At 41.0% G+C, this 24064-nt stretch overlaps 1 protein-coding gene and 1 pseudogene across 7 annotated transcripts in view; one reads left to right on the forward strand and one right to left on the reverse strand.

The window, feature by feature from the left end:
• The window catches only part of FAM120C (family with sequence similarity 120C), a 97877-nt gene that overhangs the window by 23846 nt on the left and 49967 nt on the right, over positions 1 to 24064 (forward strand). For 5 of the 7 annotated variants that reach the window (XM_045832536.1, XM_045832545.1, XM_045832553.1 and 2 more), the window contains exons 2-4: positions 8290 to 8536; positions 9759 to 9841; positions 19585 to 19713. In XM_045832536.1, coding sequence (XP_045688492.1) covers positions 8290 to 8536; positions 9759 to 9841; positions 19585 to 19713 — 459 coding nt within the window. The remainder of the gene's footprint in view (positions 1 to 8289; positions 8537 to 9758; positions 9842 to 19584; positions 19714 to 24064) is intronic. The other 2 variants (XR_006784955.1, XR_006784950.1) reach the window with 1 other exon arrangement.
• Positions 21855 to 23026, reverse strand: LOC123814644 (annotated as a pseudogene).

The following is a 24064-nucleotide window of genomic DNA, read 5'->3' on the forward strand; positions in this document are numbered from 1 at the left end:
TGTTTACTTATTTTACAAAAAAAGGAGAGTAGTGGGGATAGGGTTAATGATACCTATTTCATAGGATTAGAGTAATAAATATGTCTTAAATTGCTTAGCCCAGTGCCAGTTGTGAAATATTAATCACTAGAATGTCAGCTCCATGAGGATAGGAATTAGGAGCGCTTGTTCACTGCTGTATCCCAACACATAGTTCAGCGCCTGACATATAGCAGTTCCTGGCTCAATAAATACTGGTTGAAAGTCAAAATGGTTGATTGGTTCTCTGTGCAAGTGTTCTATGCACCAGAGATAGAGCAATAAACAAAACAGATGAAGAATTCCAGCCTTCTTGATGCTCACATTTTAGTGATATATACTTCTAGTTGTAAATATACTTCTAGTTGTAATCTAGTTGTAAATATACTTCTAATAGTAAATATTCTTCAATAAAATATTTCTGAAAGAGCCAAAATATAAAATAGATAAAATGGTGAGTGTAAGCCCAGATTAAAGAGAAAGTAGGAGCATCTGTCCTGCTGGTTATTTGGTCCAGATCCACTTACCCAGATCTTGGTTTGGGAAACACAATTTAAAAGCCACTGGTTTAGCCCTGTCTGGTGTTGCTCAGTGGATTGAGTGCCAGCTTGCAAACCAAAAGGTTGCCAGTTTGATTCCCAGTCAGGGAACATGCCTGGCTTACAGGCCAGGTCCCCAGTAGGGGGCGCACAAGAAGCAACCACACATTGCTGCTTTTCTCCCGCTCTTTCTCCCTTCCGCTCTCTCTAGAAATAATAAATAAATAAAATATCTTTTAAAAGATACTATCAAAGTTCTGGCCAAGGTGGAGGCATAGGCAGAAATGCTTCTCTTCCTCACACAACCAAAAGAAAGATAACAACCAATCTAAAAACAATAAACATCCAGATGATCCAGAATATCAACCTACATGGAACTCTGACAACCAAGAAATTAAAGAAACATTCACCAAACTGGTAGGAGGGGTGGAGATGGGAGCCAGGCAGCCAGGCAGAGAGGATGTGCTGCAGCATGGTGAACTGCAGGGGTGAGGCAGGGCTGGCTGAATGGGAAGCTAAAGACTCAAAGCTAGCCTTAAAGTACTGTGGGGGTTACCACGGCAGGAGAAACTCCCAGTCTCACATAAGAAGAGTTCTTGGAAAGTGGAGGTAGAATGGAGCAAGCAAGTGGCATTGTTCTCTCTCTGACCCCTCCCCCACAAACCGGGCCACAACACAGCAAAGAGGGTTGCCCCACCCTGGTGAATACCTAAGAATCCACCCCCTTACAACATAACAGGTGTGCTGAGACAAAGAAATATGGCCCAAATGAAAGAGCAGGTGAAAACTCCAGAAAAAAGAGCTAAGCGACAAGGAGATAGCCAGCCTATCTGATGCAGAGTTCAAAACAGGTAATCAGGATGCTCACAGAACTAATTGGGCTCAGTCGCAAAATGGCTACCCAAAGTGAAATAAAGCAAAATATACAGGAAACCAACACTGAAGGGAAGGAAACCAGGACTCAACAATTTGGAACAAAAGGAAGAAATAAACATCCAAGTGGAACAGAATGAAGAAATAAGAGTTCAGAAAAAATGAGGAGAGGCTTAGGAATCTCTGGGACAACTTTAAACGCTCTAACATCAGAATTATAGGGGTGCCAGAAAGAGAAGAACAAGAGGAAGAAGTTGAAAACTTATATGAACAAAAAAATGAATGAAAACTTCCTCAATCTGGCGAAGGAAATAGACTTCCAGGAAGCCCAGAGAGTCAGACCCGAAGAGGAACACACCGAGGCACATCATAATTACATTAGCCAAGATTAAAGAGAAGGGGAGAATCTTAAAAGCAGCAAGAGGAAAGGACATTTACCTGCAAAGGAGTGCCTGTAAGATTATTCAGATGATTTTTAAAAGAAATCTTACACGCAAGAGGGGGCTGGAAAGAAGTATTTGAAGTCATGAAAGGCAAGGACCTACATCCAACAATCCTCTATACAGCAAAGCTATCATTTAGAATGGGAGAGCAGATAAAGTGCTTTCCAGATAAGGTCAAGTTCAAGGAGTTCATCATCACTAAGCCCTTATTACATGAAATGTTAAAGGGACTTACGTAAGAAATAGAAGATCAAAAACAACTATAAAATGACGACACAACTATCTACAACTGAACCTAAACAAAAACAAACTAAGCAAACAACCAGAACAGTAACAAAATCAGAGAAATGGACATCACATGGAGGGTTTTCAGTAGGACGGAGAGGGGAAGAATTGGGGGAAAGGTAAAGGGAGTAAGAGGCATAATTGGTAGGCATAAAATAGACAGGGACAGGTTAAGATTGTATAGAAAACAGAGAAGTCACAGAACTCCTATATACAACCCATGGACATGAACTAAGGGGGGGAATGCTGGAGGGTTGGGAGGTACAGGGTGGAGGGGGGATGAAGGGGAGAAAAAATAGGGAAAACTGTAATAACATAATCAAAATATACTTTAAAAATAAAGATATATAAAAGTTTTTAAAAAGCCACTGCTTTAGACTACTTGTGATTAGAAATGAGACAGTACTTTTCTCTCAGGGAGCCCTGGCTGGTGTGGCTCAGTGGAAGGAGCATCAGCCTGCAAGCCAAAGAGTCACCAGTTTGATTCCCAGCCAGGGCGCCATCTTGGCTTGTGGGCCAAGTCCCCAGTGGGGAGTGCACCAGAGGCAACCACGCATTGTTTCTCTCCCTCCCTTCCCTAAAATAAATTTTAAAAGTCCTAAATTTTAAGTCTCTCAGGGAGCTGTTTTCCTTCTGAGTTTTGGAAATGGGTGTCACTTCTTCTAGAAAGCATATCCCATTGACTGGTTAGACGCCTTTCCTCTTTGTACCCATGGCATTCTGAGCTGTCTGCATCCTGGCCCTGAATTCGTATTCAGTGGACTAAAATTGACTCAGCAATTAAAAGCTTTAGACAGTTCAGTCTCAACTGTTTTTAATTTATTTTATTGGTTATGCTGTTAAAGTTGTCCCATTTCTCCCTCTCTTTATGCCCATCTACCCTGAACACCTTCTCCCACCTGCATTCCCCATCCCCCTTAGTTCACGTCCAGGGGTCATACATATAAGTTCTTTGGCTTCTCTATTTCCTGTATTCTTCTTAACCTCCCCATCTACTTTGTACCTAATATTTATGCTACATATTTCCAGTATTATTCCCCCAGTTCCTCCCTCCCTTTCCCTGCTTATAACCCTCCATGTGATCTCCATTTCTGTGGTTCTGTTCCTATTCTAGTTTGCTTAGTTTGTTTTTTAGGTTCAGTTGTAGATAGTTGTGAGTCTGTTGTCATTTTATAGTTCAGTTTTTGATCTTCTTCTATTTCTTACATAAGCCCCTTTAACATTTCATATAATAAGTGCTTGGTGGTGATGAACTCCTTGAACTTCACCTTATCTGGGAAGCACTTTATCTACCCTTCCATTCTAAATGAAAGCTTTGCTGCACAGAGTCATCTTGGATGTAGGTCCTTGCTTTTCATGACTTGGAGTACTTCTTTCCAGCCTCTTCTTGCCTGCAAGGTTTTTTTAAAAAATCAGCTGATAATCTTACAGGCACTCCTTTGTAGGTAACTGTTTCCTTTTCTCTTGCTGCTTTTAAGATTCTCTCCTTATCCTTAATCTTGGGTAATGTAATTATGATGTACTTTGGTGTGTGCTTCCTTGGGTCCCACTTCTTTGGGACTCTCAGAGCTGCCTGGACTTCCTGGAAGTCTATTTCCTTTGTGAGATTGGGGAAGTTCTCCTTCATTATTTTTTTTAAAATATATTTTATTGATTATGTTATTATAGTTGTCCCATTACCCCCCTTCATTTCCCTCCACCATGCACACCCTCTCCCATCCACATTCCCCCACTTTAGTTCATGTCCATGTGCCATACTTATAAGTTTGTTGGCTTCTACATTTCCCATACTATTCTTACCCTCCCCCTGTCTATTTTCTACCTACCATCTATGCTACGTATTCTCTGTACCTTCCCCCCTCTCTCCTCCTCCCACTCCCCTGTTGCTAACCCTCCATGTGATCTCTATTTCTGTGGTTCTGTTCCTGTTCTAGTTGTTTGCTTAGTTTGTTTTTGTTTTTGTTTTAGGTGTGGTTGTTAATAATTGTAAGTTTGCTGTCATTTTACTGTGTATGTTTTTTATCTTTTTCTTATCTTCTTTCTTAGATTAGTCCCTTTAACATTTCATAAAATAAGGGGTTGGTGATGATGAACTCCTTTAACTTGACCTTACCTGAGAAGCACTTTATCTTCCCTCCCATTCTAAATGAAAGCTTTGCTGGATAGAGCAATCTTGGATGGAGGTCCTTGCCTTTCATGACTTGGAATATTTCTTTCCAGCCCCTTCTTGCCTGTAAGGTCTCTTTTGAGAAATCAGCTGACAGTCTGATGGGAACTCTTTTGTAGGTTACTGTCTCCTTATCTGTTGCTGCTTCTTGGATTCTCTCCTTCATGTTTACCTTGGCTAATGTTATTATGATGTGCCTTGGTGTGTGCTTCCTTGGGTCCCACTTCTTTGGGACTCTCTCAGCTTCCTGGAAGTCTATTTCCTTTGCCAGATTGGGGAAGTTCTCCTTCATTATTTCTTCAAGTAAGTTTTCCATTTCTTGCTCTTCCTCTTCTACTTCTCGTGCCCCTATACTTTGAATGTTGGAATGCTAAGATTGTCTCGGAGGTTCCTAAGCCTCTCCCTCTTTTTTTGAGTTCTCGTTTCTTCATTCCGTTCTAGTTGAATTTTCCTGTCTTCATTCTGCTCCAAATCGTTGATTTGAGTCCTGGTTTCCTTCCCATCACTGTTGGTTCCCTGTACATTTTCCTTTATTTCACCTTTCATAGCCTTCACTTTTTCTTCTATTTTGCAACCATACCCATCCAATTCTGTGAGCATCCTAATTACCAGTGTTTTGCATTCTGCATCTGATAGGTTAGCTATCGGTTTATCGCTTAGTTGTATTTTTTCTGGATCTGTTCTTTCATTTGGGCCGTACGTTTGTTTGTCTCAGTGTGCCTGTTACATGGTAAGGGGCAGAGTCTTCGGTATTCACTGTGGAGGGGACAATTCACATTGCTGAGTTGCTGCGCTGCATGTGGAGGAGAATCCAAGAGAGTGAACAGTGCTGCTTGTTGAGCTCTCTGCCATTTCTCAGTCACTTCCCCCGCTACCCACAAGCAAATTGGGCCCTTCTGGTGCTGATTCCGAAGTGGGTAGATTTGTGTACGTTCTAGGAACTTGTGGGTCTCTACAATGAACTGTCCTGTGAGGGTGGGAGTTTCTCCCACTGTCTCAAGTCCCACAGTTTTTTTGCAGTCAGGTTTTGAGGGTTTATTTCCCCACGCTGGAACCCTGGGTTGCGTGGTCTGTCTCACTCCCAAATTTTTCCTCCAGGTGTATCTGCATGTAAATGTGGGGCTGCCATTTCCTCAAGTCTCCACCTTATCTGCCCTGGTCCTTCAGCTGCTACCTTGCCACATGTCCTCTCTGCCCAGCTGCCCACCTCCTCCTCTCCTACTGGTCTGCATGAATGTTTCTTCTTTAACTCCTTGGTTGTCAGACTTCCATACAGTTCTATTTTCTGTCAGTTCTGGTTAGTTTTTGTTTTTAAATTATTTGTTGTCCTTCTTTTCATTGTGTGAGGAGGCACAGTGTATCTAAGTACGCCTCCATCTTGGCCAGAATCAACTCTTTCTTTAAAGCTCAAATATAGTTCTTTTCTGCTTAGTTGGTGTGGGTATGTTGTTTAATTTCACGGAAATCATTTTAGTGTCCTGGAAAATTGCAAGGTTGCCAATGAAACTCCATTGTTTGGGTAGGGACTAGAAATCATTCTGCATATGTGGTAGCAGTCATCACAGACTCCATAGTAAATGCAGTCAGGGTTCTCAGCTATTCTAAGAGGCATTGTGGCTGGAAGGCTTTTTCTTTGCCCTGGTCAGGATTTAATTGTCATCAGCCAATCTGAGGTGATGCACAGGTTTGTATATTTTGAAGATGCTCTCCAGGTCATTGTGATTTACACTCCTAGTGTTGTAAGAACAACCATAGTATTTAAAAATCACTTGTCCTTGACTTTCTCGGATTAAAGTCACTTGGATGGTGGCATAATCAACTTTATACCAGATAAAAGTAATGTGTTGTAGTCAAAAGAGTGTGGCCCTTGGTTTCGGTCTGACCCAGGTTTCTCTTTCTCAGTTCTGTGGCCCTGAGCACAACACCTCACTTTCCTAAGCCTCAGTTTCCTCATCTGTGAAATGGGGCTTATAAAACCTACATAGTTAGGTTATGATGATGGGGGGGAATAAATCACACTTAGTATTAATGCCAGGTACAAGATAGAAGGATGCTCAATCAGCAACTTGTAGGAGAGATATGCTGGAAAAAATTATCACCAGGGGCAGCATAAAACTACTACAGTGATCCATGTGGAGTTAATGATAACTCTAGGCTTAAATATGTTGCAGTGTAAAGTAAGATTTCTGGTTCCTTTGCCTGGACATCAAACACAGGCCTAGCTTTGCTATGTGTTTATCATTGTCTCACCCCTTGTATGACTTAATATGTGACATGACTATATACTGTAACTAGACTCTCTTTCTGTCGCCTAGCAAAACCTTAATGCATTGCAACTCCTGCCAGACTCCAGAAACTACCATTCCTTTAGAACTTAAATGCAGAAATAAGTCAGTTGGGTTCAAAAAAATTATTGAGGTCCATAGGTTCTAGAGCCAAAATCCAGGCTTAGTTTCTTCCAGCCATATCACCTTAAGGATAGTAATGTAAAATGGGTATAATAATAATAATAGTTACGACCTCATAAGATTGTTTTGAGTATTAAATGCATTAATGCATGTAAGGTACTTGGAACATTGCTTAGCACATAGTACATGTTCAGTATCCGTGATCCATTACTATTCATATTTCTGTTCCAGGTCTTATGTGGGAGCCAGGAATACAGAGATAAATAAAGTCTCTGCAATCAGACCTGACTGGTATAGCTCAGTGGATCGGGCGTGGGCTGCAAACCAAAGGGTCACTGGTTCGATTCCCAGTCAGGGCACATGCCTGGGTTGCGTGCCAGGTCCCCAGTGGGGGCCACGTGAGACGCAACCATACATTGATGTTTCTCTCCCTCTCTTTCTCCCTCCCTTCTCTATAAAAAAATAATTTTAAAAAAGTCTCTGCCATCATCAAGGAAGTGAGTGTGGTGGAACCAGTGTGCAGATCATTTCAGTATGCTCTAAGTGCAGCTATAGAGGCATTGCAGGGGAAGGACAGTTAACAGTCTGCCTCTATTACATAAAGTATAGTGCTCTCCTGGAAGAAGCCTGGTATAATGGCAAGTGTGTATGCTGGTGTCAGATCAGCTTTGGTTTGAATCCTGTTTCCACTCATTGTATAACTAGGGGCAAACAACTTCTTGCAGCATTAGTTTTCTCATTTCTAAAGATTGGATGACGTTTCTGACCTCCTACATGTTGGAAGTGCCATTACATGGCAGGACTGCAATCTAATGTGCTCCTAAGAAAGAAAGCAAGGATTTTTTTAAAGAGAGTTAGATGAGCCCTGGCTGGTGTAGCTCAGTGGATTGAGTGCCGGCCTGTCAACCAAAGGGTTGCCATTCAATTCCCAGTCAGGGCACATGCCTGGGTTGTGGGCCAGGTCCCCAGTTGGGGGCATGTTCGGGGCAACCACACATTGATGTTTCTCTCCTTCCCTTTCTCCCTCCCTTCCCCTGTGTCTAAAAATAAACGAATAAAATCTTTTTAAAAAGTTAGATGAACTTAGACTCAGAATCTAGCTGTATGTTGCTTAACCTTTCTGTGTCAATTTTCACATGTTAAGTTTTGTCATCCATATCTACCTTGCCCATGGTTGTTCTGACAATGAATTAATTTTTATGTCAAGTATGTGTGACATATAGAAGTGCTATGCAATAAATAATAGCTTTACTATCTTTATAACAAAGGCTTCTGTCATTGTTTAAAGTAAAAACTTATATACTATGTTAATTTCAGTGTTCTTTTAAAGCCCCAGTTTCATGAAAGGAGTCAAAAAAGACTAGGCACTTGAATGGACACATAGATAATTCTGCCTGCATTTACAAGAGAGGCTTTTTTAAAAGACTATTTTATTCAGTCTCATATAATCTTAAGTTTTAACAAACTATAAAGTTCAGTTACTAACCTTCCTGATTTCTAACCAAATACAGGTCAGCTTCTTTTACATGACCTATTCTTCTCTTCTTCCCTCCTAGGTCTTTCAGAGCCTTGAAGACCACCATTTGGAAGTGGTGGCTTTTTTCAGGGAAAATGGCTTCCATGGCCTTCTTGCCCATGACTCCGAGTATGCTCTCTACAATATTCCATTTTACTATAGTTCCCATGCTCTGAAGCTGAGCTGGAATGGGAAGAACCTCACTACCAACCAGTTCCTGATGCAGGAGGTAGCCAAGCAGCTGGGCCTGAAGCGGGTGAATTTTCCCATATTTGCTGCGCTGCTAGGTAGGTAGTCCACAGAACAGACACCAGTGATTAAATTTCCCTTTCCAGTGTTAAGAGATGAAGAACAGAGCCATTTAACCTGTCATTATTTGTTCTGAAAGTCCTCATGCCAAATACTGTGCTTCTGGATTTCTTATTAGAAACTTAGCATGTTTGCCTTATGAATTAATATAGGATATTCCAGAACATTATTTTAAATCTTGTGAACTCTTTTATTATATTCCATAACTATTTTATTCTGACTACTGTCTTAGGCCAAATGTTTTACTAGCCCTAGATAGCTTTGGTTTCCCACTCAGAGTATTTCCCCAGTGTCTAATCTTAGATCAAGGACACACATTGCTATGTTTTCCTTCTTGCTTGTGTTATACTAACATTTTATAATGAAAATTTCTGAACATACAGCAAATGTGAAAGAATTTTGCAGTGAAAATCTTGTATCTACCTCCTGTTTTCTGCCATTAACATTTTATTATACTTGCTTTATCATTTATCTATCCATCGTAGCCATCTGCCCATCTATCTTTTAAAGACATATTTCAAAGGAAATGGTAGAGAATTGATTATGTTTTGAGTTAGTTTTCCAAGAATTGACAGCATGAAGGTTAATATCTTGTCTTGGGTGTGAACTCTTATTTATAATGCCAAAGGAGTTGAACTTGGATACTTGAATGAAGTCAGCACAAGTTTTGGAATTATGCCTTGGGTAAATCCCTGAAGTTATAACTCCCTGGTTTCAGTCTCCTTCTCTGTGAAAGGGAATACTACCTTATGATGTTATTGATAAGATCAAATGAAAGGAGATCTATGCAATGCCAAGCATTTATTAGGTAGGCAGTAATGGGTGGTTGCTATTATAAAAGACAGGATGACTAGGTACTAGAAAATGGCATGGACTTTGAAGTCAGTCCTTAGCCTCTTTTCCCGGTGTGGGCACTTTTTAAATATGCCACCTTAGGCTGTCACCAAACTTGTCCAAACCTCAGTTTCTTTATCTGTAAGATGGGGAAAATAATACTACCATATGTGGCCATTATAAAGATGATACATATAATGCATATGATACATAGTAGGGAATCAACACATAGCTACTGTAGTCATTATATTAAGAATATCAGCCTGTGTAGACTATTGATCATTTTTCTCTCCCAGAAGCCTTTTCATGCTTGGAGGTTTTACGAACACATTTATACAGCCAATAAATGACAAATGTACTTTATAGGTAACCACATTCTCCCAGATGAGGACCTGGCTGCTTTTCACTGGAGCCTCTTGGGACCAGAACATCCCCTTGCATCCCTTAAGGTAATGTACCCCATTTCTTTTGTTTTATTTTTAAGATTTTACTTATTTTCAGAGAGAGGGGGAGGGAAGGAGAAAGAGAGGGAAAGAAACATGGATGTGAGAGAGAAACATCTCACATGTGCCCAACTGGGGACCTGGCCCACAACCCAGGCATGTGCCCCAACTGGGACTTGAATCAGTGACCCTTTGGTTCACAGGCCAGTGCTTGATACACTGAGCCACACCATCCAGGGGTACATTTCTTGTGTATATATCCATATCTAGGGGACATTAGGTTTTGATTGCAGTTTTGACAGAATAATTATCTTTTATTAGGCTTAAAATATTCCAAGTACTTACAAAAATTTATAATTATGATCAATACCCTTGAAAAAGGAAAAACTCCATTTTCCACCTTCTGTATAGGAGAAAACCCAGTTCTTCCCTCCTATGTCTTTCTTTTCTGTGTCTCCTTTACTTTCACAGTACTACCATACTCACTCAGAGTACATCACTTCTGATACTTCTGCTTTTCCCCATATCAAGCAATTCTGTGCAATAGTAGCTGGGTATCCTACAATTGAACTCAGTTTTGACACAATCTGCCTTGAGATGGCATCAGATTCACAGATTAAGGGCTCAGTCCCATAAAATTGCCCCACCCCACAATTTCAGACACCAGCTGTAAGCCCAGTTATCACCTGGGCTTCTAACCAGCCCACTATCAATTGGAGGTTTCCACAGCCCTTGCCCCTTAGGTCCGATTAATTTTGCTACAGCAGTTCACAGAACTCACAGAAACTTACCTGCATTTACCATTTTATTAAATATATGACAAAAGATACAGGATAAACAGCCAGATGAAAAAATATATAGAGTGAAGTCTGGATGGGTCCATAGCTGAGGAGCTTCTGTCCCCCTGGAGTTGGGCTGCCTCATCCTCCCAGGGTAGTTGTGTTCAACTCAGAAGCTCTCTGAAACCCATACTTTTGGGATTTTATGGAAGCTTCATCATGTAGACAGGATCAATCATTAATTTCATTTTCAGCCCTTCTCCTTTCTTAAGAGCATGGAAGTGGGGTTAAAAGTTCCAAGGTATTAATCATGACTTGATGTTTCTGGTGACCAGCCCTCACCCAAGAGTCATTCAGGGAGCTATCCAGAGTCAGCTCAACAGAGCAAGAGTTGCTCCTACTACTCTTACCACTTAGGATCCTCAAGGGTTTCAGAACTCTGTGCCAGGTACTGGATGCAGAGACCAGTATATATTTTCTGTTATCTCACACCCTTAATATCTTAAGGATTTGTACAAACCTATGCAGAGAGATACTAATACCCCAATAAATGAACTAATGAACAAAGGACAGAAACAGACAATTCACAAAAGATGAAATAAAGTGGCCAATAGTGTGAATAAATGTTGAACCTCCCAAGTGGATCATACATGCAAATTAAGTGAACAGTGTGATTTTCTAAAACTAGAGTTGAGTAAATGTTTAATAAATAATGTACCCTTTTCTATAAAGACTATGGTGAGATTGATACTCTTCATACACTTCTGCTGGAAGTGTTAAGGTGGTGATTGTGCCCTGGCTGGTATGGCTCAGTGGATTGAGCGTCATCCTGTGAACCAAAGGGTCATTGGTTCGATTCCCAGTCAGGGCACATGCCTGGGTTGTGGGCCAGGTCCCTGGTGGGAGATGTAGGAGGAGGCAGCCACACATGACTCTAATGCCCCCTCCTCCTTGTTTACCCTCAGCTCATGACCTGGCTTCCTATTTCACTGAGACAATTGAAGCAATGGGACGAGAACTTCCACCAGCTCCCACCCTTTTATTTTCTTTCCTGCATGACCAAAATGTTCTGTGCCCAAATGCTCTGCCTGCCTCCTGTTAACTGTGGATGACCTGTCCATGTTCCTATCTAAGGCCAACCCTGCTCCACTCTTAACATTAGATCCCATCCCTCTAGCTAACTTAAGGGCATTACTTCATCAATTCTGCCCTCTTTCTCCTGCCTCAGTTTCTCTTCACTGGCTCTTTCCTATCAGATGTATAAGCATGTATTCATGTTAAATAAAACAAAACCTTCACCCAAGCTACTGCTCCACAGTTTTTCTTCCCTTATATCCAACTCTTCTGGACAGTTGTCTACACTTCACCTGTTTACTATCTCCTTTCCCTGTTCTTGTTTCAGTCTGCTTTGCTGAAATCGCTCTTGACAAAGTCTCCAGTGACCTTGATGTTAATAAATCCAATGGCCAGCTCTCAGTTTTTGTCTTACTTGACCAGTCAGCAGCCTATGGCTCAGTTGCTTACTCTCTCTTCCATAAAACATGTTCTTCACTTGGATTTAAGGACATCTCTCTCTTCTGGTTGCTTTCTACTTCACTGGCTGTTGCTTCTGACTCCTTTGCTGCTTCCCTGTCTTCTTCTCAACTTCTTTTTTGTTTGTTTGTTTTAAAAGATTTTATTTTTTTATTTAGAGAGAGGGGAAGGGAGGGAGAAAGAGATGGAGAGAGACATCAATGTGTGTTGCCTCCCACATGGCCCCCACCAGGGACCTGGCACACAACCCAGGCATGTGCCCTGACTGGGTATCGAACCGGCTACCCTTTGGTTCACAGCCCGAGCTCAATCCACTGAGCTATACCAGCCAGGACTTTTTCTCAACTTCTTAACTTTGGAATGTCCCAGAGTCCTATACTCAGTCCTTTCTCTTTTATCTATAGATACTGCCTTGGTGAATGATTTCATCTGGTGTCATGACTTTAAATACCATGTATCCAATGATGGCTTCTAAATATATGTCTCCAGTTTTGACTTCCCCCTTGAACTTCAGATTCTAATATGACCTAAATATTTCAAAGAAATATGTCCAAACATAAACTCCTGATCTTTCCCCTAAACCTGTTACTCCCATAGCTTTCCCCATTTTCCTTAATTGCAACCCATCCTTCTATTTGCTCAGGTCAAAAACCTTGGTGTCATCCTTGACTTTTCTTTTTCTCGTGCCCCAAATCTCCTCTGTCGGCAAATACCATCAGTTTTCCCTGGTACTGTTACAGAACAGACCCAAGGGGCGTGTACAATATACTATCACTGAAAGGACCCCTTGCTAGGTTCGCTATGCCTGCTGCCAGGGGAAAGACATCTCTCAATGCCAGAGATTTGTGAAAAGGAAAGGAAATATTATTTAAAACTATACAGACTTAGAGTAGTGACCTAATGTCTTCATTAAAATATTAAAGTCCTTTAGGATACCCACAGATGCACAGCCCTTCCTTCTCCCTCTGCCCTAATCTGGGGTACTGTATCACAGGAAAAGAAGTAGAAGTCTGTGATTCAGGGTACCAGCACCATCAGCTGTTTTTCCGCCAGGATCTCTAGTTAATCCAAAGCCGTGTGGCATCTTCTCATGGCCCACCAGCAAGAGTCCTTTCACCCCTTTTCTTTCAGGCAAAGTCTCTCCTGCTTCCTAAGCCACGTGGCAAAAGGGAACACCCCAAAGCCACATGGTCCTCAATCTGCCAAAGCCGTGTGGTTCTCTCCTCACGTGGCTGCTGAGTCTGGGTTTAAGTCCCAGTGCCAACCTTCCTCTGCACACCCATTTCTGACCCCTCCTACAATCAGTTACACCTGCCAGCATTCCTGTATCCTTCCAGCTTTACTGGGCTGCCATCATAAGTCTGGGAAGGTGTGGCCCTATGTCATGGAGCCAGTCTTCTCCAAGCTCTCTCGCAGGCTCTGTAACCAGGGGGAGCTGCCCCCCAGTTATGTCTTGGGTGGAAGTCACTTCCATCCTCCTGGCTCAAAGCATGGCCTCAGTTATTTAACATATCTGTGAAACCAGTTAAAGGTTATAGATATGTTAAATGACCATGCCAGAGGTTAGCTGCAAAGCTGTTGCTGTACAAAACAGCTCTGCATGTTCCTGCTCCGTGTGTCCCTTCCCTCAGCTCACACCTGTGGAGGGAGGGGGGAGGACATCCTATATATCTTTCTAATATTTCTTGGACACCTTGAGTTCTGGACCCCATTCCAAATCCCTATTTGGGGCCCCCCTCTTGGCTGCACCCTGTTATGATACTACCCTGATCAAGCCACCATTCTTTCATGCCTGGATTATTATCATAGCTTATTAATCATTGGTCTTCTGCTTGTACTCTTTCCAGCCACCCCCTTCTCCCAAGTCTATTCTCAAAGACAACAGCCACAGTGATTCTTTTAAAAACTGACTCAGCTTGTGTCACCACTCTATTCAAAATTCTCCAGTGATTCTTTATGTCATTCACCAAATCTCTACCATGGCCAGCAAAACCTTGTACTAACTGACCCCCTGTCACAGCTCTGATCTCACCTTCCTTTTTCTTTTGCTCTTTTAACCTTTGCACTTACCATTCCTTCTACTTGGAGGGCTTTTTCTTCCCACACAGCTATTTCCTCACTTCTATAGGTTTTCTCAAGTGCCATTTTCTCAGTGAGGCCTTTCTTGACCACCCAATTTAAAATTTTGTGCAGGTGCACACACATACACTCACTAGCATTCCTTAGCCCCTTTTCGGCTTAAATCTTCTCCATAACACTTAATCTACATCAAGCACACCATACGTTTTACTTATTCATTCTGTATATTTGATTTCCTTCATCCTATCCCAATACACCTACACCAGCTTCCATAAGGGCAGCGGTTTATGTTTATTTTGTTTGTACCCCTGGTGCCTAGAACAGTGCCTGGCACAAAATAGGCAGTAAATATTTGTCGAACAAGTGAATGTTACAGCCTTTTGCCTAAACCTTTCACATAAAAAGCCTTTAAGAAGTTGATACCCTTTGACTCAGTCATTGCCATTTTAGGAAGCTTGCAATTACATAATTGGAAAGTGGACAATAAATCATACCTGTATTTTATCATGGCATTAAAAAACATTTATTTAGAAAATTTTCAAGCATCACAAAAGTAGAGAAGATAATATAATTGTATAGTGAGCTACCATTGAAATAGCTTCCAGATGCAATAGTTATCAAGATGTGGTCGCACTTGCTAGAGTTATTTTGCTGCTGTTGCTAATGTATTTTATTTTATGTTAATTATTCTATTACAGTTGTCCTGATTTTTCCCCCTTTACTCCCCTCCACCCAGCACCCCCCACTCCCTCAGGCAGTCCTACCACCATTGTTCATGTCCATGGGTCATGCATATAAGTCCTGTGGCTGCTCCATTTCCTATACTGTACTTTACATCCCCATGGCTATTCTGTAACTACCTATTTGTACTTCTTTATCCCCTCACCTCTTCACCAATTTCCCCACACCCCCTCCCATCTGGCAACCTTCCAGTAATTACATTCTTTTCTTTTGCTTTTGACAGTCTCTCTTTATCTTTAACCTTTGGCCTTTTAATAATTTTAATAATGATGTGTCTTAGAGTGGGCTTCTATGCATCTACCATAATTGGGGTTATCTGTGCTTACTGGACTTGCATGTCTATTTCCTTCAACAAATTAGGGGAGTTTTCTTTTGCTGTTTTTTCAGATAGATTTCCAATTTCTTGCTCTCTCTTCTCCTTCTGGCACCCCTATGATTTGAATGTTGAAATTATTGGAGTTGTTCCAGAGGCTGCTAACTCTATGCTTGTTTTTTTTTTTTTTTAATTCTTTTTTCTTCTTGTGGTTCTGATTGGTTGTTTTTTGCTTCCTTATGTTTCAAAACATTGATTTGATTCTTGGTTTCATTCACTCTACTATTGTTTCACTGTACATTGTTCTTTATTTCAATTAGTGTCTACATCACTTCTAACTGGATCTTTCTTATGCTGTTAAGTTCCTCACTTAAGTTCCTTGAGCTTCCTTATAACCAGTGTTTTGAACTCTGCATCTGATAGATTGTTTATCTCCATTTTGTTTAGTTCTTTTTCTGGAGTTTTGATCTGTCCTTCCATTTGGGCCATGTTTCCTTGTCTCCTCATTTTGGCAGCCTCCCTGTGTTTGTTTCTATGTATAGGTAGAGCTGCTATGAGTCCCTGTCTTGGTAGTGTGGTCTAATGTAGTAGGTGTCCTGTATGGTCCAGTTGTACAACCTCCCCTATCACCCAAGCTAGTACCTGAGTTGTGCCTTTCATGTGGGCTGAGTACATTCTCCTCTTGTAGTTGAGCCTTGCTTGCTGTTCGTAGATCAATGGGAGGGACTTACCCAGGCCAGTCAGCTGCAGGGACTGGCTATGACCTCTTACCACCAAACTCTGTGCTCTGTGGAGGATCAGCTGTGCAGGGGCAGGGTGATGGTGCGCTGATGTGGTTCGTAGCTGTCCACTGGGTGCTCTGGCCCTGGGGTTTCCCAGGTGGTGCAGGACAAGGTCAACCCCACCTGTATTTTATGCAGGGCCACCCTGCCTGAGCTGTAAAGCAATCTGAGGTGGCTGTTACCTGTGCTGGGCTTGGAGATTCCCAGGTGAAGCCAAGCTGTGGCTCTAATCTGGCTGCACTAGGGCTCACTGAAGTGAGCTGTTGCTTGTTTGATAGGATTTAGGAACAAGACCAGCCATTTTTATGGAAAAGCAGCTTGGGTGGGCCCATAATGCATGGATTTGGGCCTCTGTGGATCTCTAAGGTGGATCACACAGTGTTCGCCAGGTTGCTGGAGTCTCAGATATGGCACCAGCCTGCCTGCTATGTGTGGGGAGGGCTCAGCAAAGGGACAATGTTCTCTGCTTGTCCCCCCAGCCAGGCACCTCAGTCTCTCCTTGTATACCACTGGTGTCCTTCAGGCTGCCACCCCAGTGCTGGGACACAGAGGGCGTGAGTCTAAGTAGGTGAGTCCTTGTGTGCGTTCTCTAAGAGAAACTGCATAGGGCTGCAGAGGCCTCCTCCACCGACTCAATCTCCGGTGCTTTTCAGAACCAGAAATTATGAGGACTTACCTTCTTGACACTGGAACCCTGGGCTGGGGGGCCTGGTATGGGTCTGGGACTCCTTGTTCCTGAGATATCCATCCCAAATTTTAATCCACATGGGTGTGGGGCCAGCCCATTCCACATTTGTGCCCCCTCCTATCAGTCTGGATGGTTGTAGTTTCTTTAATTCTGTAGTTGTCAGACTTCCATTCAGCTCGATTTCTGATGTTCCTGAGTGTTGGTTGTTCTATATTTTCATTGTAACTTTTAAGTATTTTTATTGATTATGCTATTACAGTTTTCCCAATTTTCTGTCTTTATCTTCACTCCACCCTGCCCCTCTAACCCTCCAGCATTTTTCCCCCTTAGTTCATGTCCACAGGTTGTACATATAAGTTCTTTGAGTCCTCTGTTTCCTATACCATTGTTTACCTCTTCCTATCTATTTTATGCCTACTAATTATGCTTCTTCTTCCCTGTATCTTTCCCCCATTCCTCCCTTCCCCCTCCCCACTTCAGTCCCTCCATGTGATGTCCATTTCTCTTATTCTGTTCCTGTTCTAGTTGTTTGCTTAGTTTTTGTTTTCATTTTTCTTCTAGGTTCATTTGTTGATAGTTATGTTTGTTGTCATTTTATTGTTCATATTAAAATTATTTTATTTTATTTATTTATTTTTAGAGAGGGAAGGGAGGGAGAAAGAGAGAGAGAGAGAAACATCAATGTGCGGTTGCTGGGGGCCATGGCCTGCAACCCAGGCATGTGCCCTGACTGGGAATTGAACCTGCAATGCTTTGGCTCGCAGCCCACGCTCAATCCACTGAGCTACACCATCCAGGATGTTCATATTTTTTTAATCTTCTTTTTCTTAAGTAAGTCCCTTTAACATTTCATATAGTAAGGGCTGGGTGTTGATGAACTCCTTGAACTTGTTCTTATCTGGGAAGCACTTTATCTACCCTTCCATTCTAAATGAAAGCTTTGCTGGATAGAATCATCTTAAATGTAGGTCTTTGCCTTTCATGACTTCAAACACTTCTTTCCAGCCCCTTCTTGCCTCCAAGGTTTCTTTTGAGAAATCAGCTGATAGTCTTATGGGCACTCCTTTGTAGGTAACTCTCATTTCCTCTTGCTGCTTTTAGGATTCTCTCTTTCTTATTAATCTTGGGTACCTTAATAATGATGTGATTTGGTGTGTTCCTCTTTGGGTCCAACTTCTTTGGGACTCTCTGGGCTTCCTGGACTTCCTGGAAGTATGTTCCCTTCGCCAGATTCGAGAAGTTTTCCTTCATTATTTGTTCAAGTAAGTTTTCAATTTCTTGCTGTTGTTCTTGTCCTTCTAGCAGCCCTATAATTTGGATATTGGAACATTTCAGGTTGTCCCAGAGGTTCCTAAGACTCTCTTCACTTTTTTGAATTCTTGTTTCTTCATTCTGTTCAGGTCAGATGTTTATTTCTTCCTTTTGTTCCAAATCATTGCTTGGAGTCCTGGTTTCCTTCCTGTCCCTGTTGGTTCCCTGAATATTTTGCTTTATTTCATTTTGGGTATTTTTCTTTTGTTCTTTTATTTTTCAACCAAACTCAAATCAGTTCTCTGAGCATTTTGATTACCAGGGCTTTAAATTCTTCATCAGATAGGTTAGCTATACCCTCATCGGTTAGCTCTCTTTCTGAGGTTATGCTCTGTTCTTTCATTTGGGCCATATTTCTTTGTCTTGGCACACCTGATAGGTTGTAAGGGGGTGGAGCCTTATGTATTCACCTGAGCAGGGCAACCCTCCTTGCTGCACTGTGTGCCGCCTACGGGGGAGGGGCCAGAGAGGGAACAACACAGGTCACCTGCTTGGCTCTAGCCCCACTTTCCAATGAACTCTGGTGTGAGACTGGGAGTTTCTCCCACCACGGCAACCATGTTGTATTCCATAGTCAACTCTGAGTCTCAGTTTCACCTTCAGCCAGCTCCTCCTGCACGGTTTACTGCCTTGCTGTGATTTTTCTTAGCCACCCTGCACCCCCACCCGTCATAGTCCACTGCCTCACCTCAGGTTCTTATCAGTCTTGTTGTTCTGGTTGACTTTTTCTTTAATTCCTTGGTTGTCGGAGCTCCATGCAGTTTGATTTTCTGGCACTTCTGGTTGTTACTGATTTTAGATTGGTTGTTATCCTCCTTTTGGTTGTGCGAGGAAGTGAACAGTTTCTACCTAAGCCTCCATCTTGGGTGGAACTCCTATATTTTAGTTGTAATTTTGATGTGGTTGTATGAAGAGGCGAGCCATGTCTGCCTACATAGCTATAGTGACTGGAAGCCTCTCTTGCTAATGTATTTTAAGATAAATTCCATACCTCAAGTCACTTCACTCCCACATTCTTCAATATGCACCTCTGAAATCGATAGGCATTTTCATACATAATCATAATGCAATTATTACTCCTGACAAATTAATGATAATTTCTTGTTGTCATCTTAATATTCTGTCAATTTTAGGATTTTCCTCATTGTCTCAAAAAAAACCCTTTTTGTGGTTTGTTCAAAGCAGGATCCAAACATGGTCCACATATTACAATATTATCTTTAATAGCAAAAAATTGGAAGCAGCCAAAGTATTACTGATTAATTATGGCAGTGTCATAAATCTGTGGTTATTTCTGTAGTAGGATTATGGATAATATGATTTTACCTTTCTTTAACACTTTTCAATCTTTTCTGAGTATTCTGTACTAAGAATTAGGGTGAAAAGTATTTTTAAAGAAAAGATTTTAACTGCTTCTCAGTGGATTTACTGAATTTGAATTCTGTATCTCACTCTGACCTCACCCTTTTTCTTAATGAACCATGTCTGATGCCATTGTTCCTTGCTTATATTAACTTTTCTAGGTCCGAGCTCATCAGTTGGTTCTTCCTCCTTGTGATGTGGTGATCAAGGCTGTTTCTGAGTACGTTAGTTCCATCAAAGACCCCTCTAACCTGGATGTGGTTGGGAAGGATGTTTTCAAACAGTCTCAGGTGAGTTACCCTTTCCCTTCCTAAGAGTCACCAGTTTATATACCTTCACCAGTACCACCAGCAGATGTGATCTTTTCTGTGTTGTCTACCTTCTCTCCTAGCTGCTTGTCTTCTCTGTGCATACATACCAGAGCCCTAGAGTTCCTTTCATAAAACATTACTAGGACTAGATCGAAAGGGTTCTTTACCTTTTTCCCGCTGATTATCAAACTTATGCAAGCTCATTCTGGAAAATTAAGAAAATTTTAAAAAGCCTCTTAAAATCTCATTACCCAGAAACAACTTGCTATATTACCACTGGCATATATCCTTCTACTCTTTTTTTGTTTCAATGTATATTTTAATATAAAGGAGATCTTGCTTATTGGAGAATATTGGGTAATGAAAAAGACTACTTAAAGTAGGTTCACATAAAACAAGAATCAACCCTGTCTGGTATGGCTCAGTAGATTGAGCACAGGCCTGTGAACCAAATGGTCTCCAGTTCAATTCCTAGTCAGGGCCCATGCCTGGGTTGCTGGCCAAGTCCCCAGTAGGGGGTACGTGAGAGGCAACCACACACTGGTGTTTCTTTCCCTCTTTTCCCCTCTCTCTAAAAATAAATAAAGAAAATCTTTAAACAAAAACAAGAATCAATATTTTATTGTTTATAGTGAAAATAGAGCTCAACTAAGATTTTGTCTTGTGAAACTAAAAGGAGAATAAGTTACTTTTATTTTTTACAATTTAATTTATACTTGCACTCTGGGTTTTTTAGTTTTATTTTCTAAGTTAACATAGAGCAAAAGTGACTTTTGTATATACGTGTATACAGTTCTATGAATTTTTAACACATGTAAAAATTTATGTAATCACCATCACACTTAGGATCAGAACAGTTGAACCACTCCAAAATCTCTCATGCTATCCCTTTGTAATCACACCCAAACATATGCCTAACTCCTGGCAACTACCAGTGTATTCTCTGTCACTATAGTTATATCTTTTGGAGAATAGCATATGACTGGAATCATACATGTGTAATCTTTGAGAATGGCATTTTTCATTCAACATACTGTCTTTGAGAGTCTTCTGAGTAGTTGCATGTTGCATCCATCAATAATTTACTAATTTTAAGTAATACACATTGTGTGGGTATTCTACCATTTGTTTATCCATAGATGATATTTGAGTTATTTCCAATTTTTGGTCAAACTGCTGTTAACATTTGTGTATAGGTTGTTTTTTAAATTTTGATTTTATTTACTTTTACAGAGAGGGGAAGGGAGGGAGAAAGAGAGGGAGAGAAACATCGAACAGTTGCTTCTCACATACCCCCAACTGAGGACCTGGCCCACAACCCAGGCATGACTGGGAATTGAACTGGCAACCCTTTGGCTTGCTGGATTACGTCTAACCCACTGAGCCACACTAGTCAGGGCATTACACATTTTTGTATGAACATAAGATTTCATTTCCCTAGTGTAAATACCTAGGAGTGGGATTTTTGGGTCACATGGTAAGTGTATGTTTAACTTTATAAGACCCTGCCAAACCATTTTCCAGAGTGGTTGTTCCATTTCTCACCAGCGCTTATTATTGTCAGTATTTTATAGCTATCCTAATAGGTGTGTTGTGATAACCCATCATAATTATAATTTGCATTTCTCAAATGACTAATGCTGAACAATTTTTTCTTCTGTTTACTTGCTGTCTATATGTCTTTGGTGAATAGTCTGGTCAGTTTTTTAATAGTCTTTTGCCCATTTTTTAATTGTATTGTTTGTTTACTTACTGTTGAGTTTTGAGAGTTCTTTATATGTTCTGCATACAAATCTCTTGTTAGATATCTGATTTGCAGATATTTTCCCCCAGTCTGTAGTATGTCTTTATATTCTTTTTTTTAACTATGGTTCATTATTTTCACATGGACAGTTCAAAGGAAGTTATCAGTAGCTTTTGTTTTGAAGAAGAAAACCCACACACAAAAAAACAGAACCTTGGACTTAAAGGAAACCCATCTGTCACTAGAAGTCTGGTTGAAGGATTCATATTTTTAGAAGGAAAATACAGTACAGAATTCTCTAGAGAGCAAAGCAGTTTCATAATAAAGCTAGTTTGGATGGCTTATTTCCCAGGCTTAAAGTGATTCAGGGGAAATATCACAGGGATAGCCATAGGGTGATGATCCAGTGGTCACTGCCCAGGGCCTTGGAAAGTATCTTTCTGTCACACAATGCAGGTAACAGAAAGTGAGACTCCAAAAAGTAATCAAGATGCCAACCAACATTTTTGGATTGGGCATTTATCATGTAGGTCCAAAAGGTGTAGGCATTGGTCATGTTGAGGTAGAGGTGCTGGGAACTGTCAGCTAGTGGCACAGTATGCAGCAATTCCCCAAAGTTTTGCCACTCTTTCAGAATGAAGTCAACATTCTTTTTGTTTCCCTTGGGGTTTCGAAGGTCAATTTCTTCATGAGCCACATTGATGTTCCTACATTGCACAAGGAGCTTGAGGGAAGTCAAGCCCTTTAAGAACTTGAGAAAGACTTCATCCTGGCCTTGCTGGTACTCTACATGCACCAGACCTTGGCCTGCATTAAGAACAGGCTGTTACCAGCACAAATGTATCAAATCTAGCCAGTGCCATGGCAGAGTTTGAGAGGGCACTGCCAGAAGATTAGGCCCACACCACTGCACCCTTCCTTGTCTGAAGGAGCTGACCAGTACTGATGGGATAGTCCAGGCAGCTCTTGCAGTTCAGCTAGAAGTTTATTCTCTAAACAGTTGGTCTCTTGCAGGCACAGGATATCTGGTGTTTCTTCCTTTATCCTATCTAAACCTTTCTTCTTAATCCAAGCTTGAAGCCCATCCACATTCCAGGAGCAGATCTTGAGTGTGCCTGTTTGGCCACTGGGTGAGGTTTTCTGATATGGGGGTGGGTCCTCATACAGGACTGGCCCCTCTCCTGTTCCCTCTTTTTTATTTTTCTTTGCTTCTAACATCAACTTACACTTCTTTTTTTTTTTTTTAATCCTCACCTGAGGACATGTTCATTAATTTTTAGAGAGAGGGGAAGGGAGAGAAAGAAAAACATCAATGTGAGAGAGAAACCCATAGGTTGCCTCCCATACATGACCTGACCAGGGATGGAACCCACCACCTAGGTATGTGTTTTGACCAGGAATCAAACTTGCAACCTTTCGGTGCATGGGATGATGCTCCAACCAACTGAACCACCCAGCCAGGCCCAACTTACTCTTCTTAACCTCTGGCTCAGCCTTGGGCTCTTCCCTATCTTCTGGCACCACTCCCTTTTCCCCATTCTTCAGCATCACTGTAACAAATACCCTCCTGTGTCACGTTGCCCAGTGCATCAGTATTTTTATGTTGCCTGATCAAATCCTTGCCAGGCTCCTCCTTACCTGATCACAAAGAATGGAGCACCTGTCTTTACATTGCTTTAACAATGTCTTTTGCAAAACAAAAGTTTCACATTTTTATCAGTTTTTATCTTATGGATCATGCTTTGGGTTCATGTCTAAGCACTCTTTGTATAACAGCAGGCATGACAAATTCTCCTGTTTCCCTCTTAAAATTATATAGTTTTACATTTAGAACAAATCATGTTTTGAGTTTATTTTTGTATAAAGTGTGAGGTGTTTTGCTTTGTTTTTGCATGTGGCTGTTTAATTGTTTCAGCACAGTTTGTTGAAAAGACTGTCCTTTCTCCATTGAATTGTCTTTGTCAAAAATCAATTGTCCGTATTTCTGTGGAACTATTTCTGGACTCTGTTCTGTTCAGTTAACCTATATGTCTATCCCTTTACAAATAGCACATTGTCTTGAAAACTGTAGCTTTATGGTAAGTCTTAAAATTGGGTGGTGAGTCCTCCAATTGTATTTTTTTTCTTCAAAATTACTTTGGCTATTTTAGTTTACCTTTCCATATAAATTTAGAAAAATCTTGTCTATATCTACAAAAATATCCTGCTAGGATTTTAATAGAAATTCCTTTAAATATATAGATAAATTTGGTGAATCTTCAAATACATGAATACATTATGCCTCTCTATGTATTTAGGCTGTCCTTGATTTCTTACATGAGAGCTTTATAGTTTTTAGTCCTGTGCATGTCTTTTTTTATATTTATACCTTAATATTTAATATTTGAGGCCCCTATTGTAAAGGATATTGTTTTTTTCATTTCAGTTTCTAGTTGTCCATTGCTAAATATAGAAATACGATTTTTGTCTCTTTACCTTGTATCGAGGTATTTAGAGAGACAACCTTTCTAAACTCACTAGGAGTTTTTTGGTAGATTTCTTGGTATTTTCTGTGTATGTGATTATGTTGTCTGTAAGTAGGGACAG

This window comes from Phyllostomus hastatus, unplaced genomic scaffold (genome assembly GCF_019186645.2).
Source record: "Phyllostomus hastatus isolate PE091 unplaced genomic scaffold, TTU_PhHast_1.1 phas_contig_10, whole genome shotgun sequence".
Taxonomy (NCBI): Eukaryota; Metazoa; Chordata; class Mammalia; order Chiroptera; family Phyllostomidae; genus Phyllostomus; species Phyllostomus hastatus.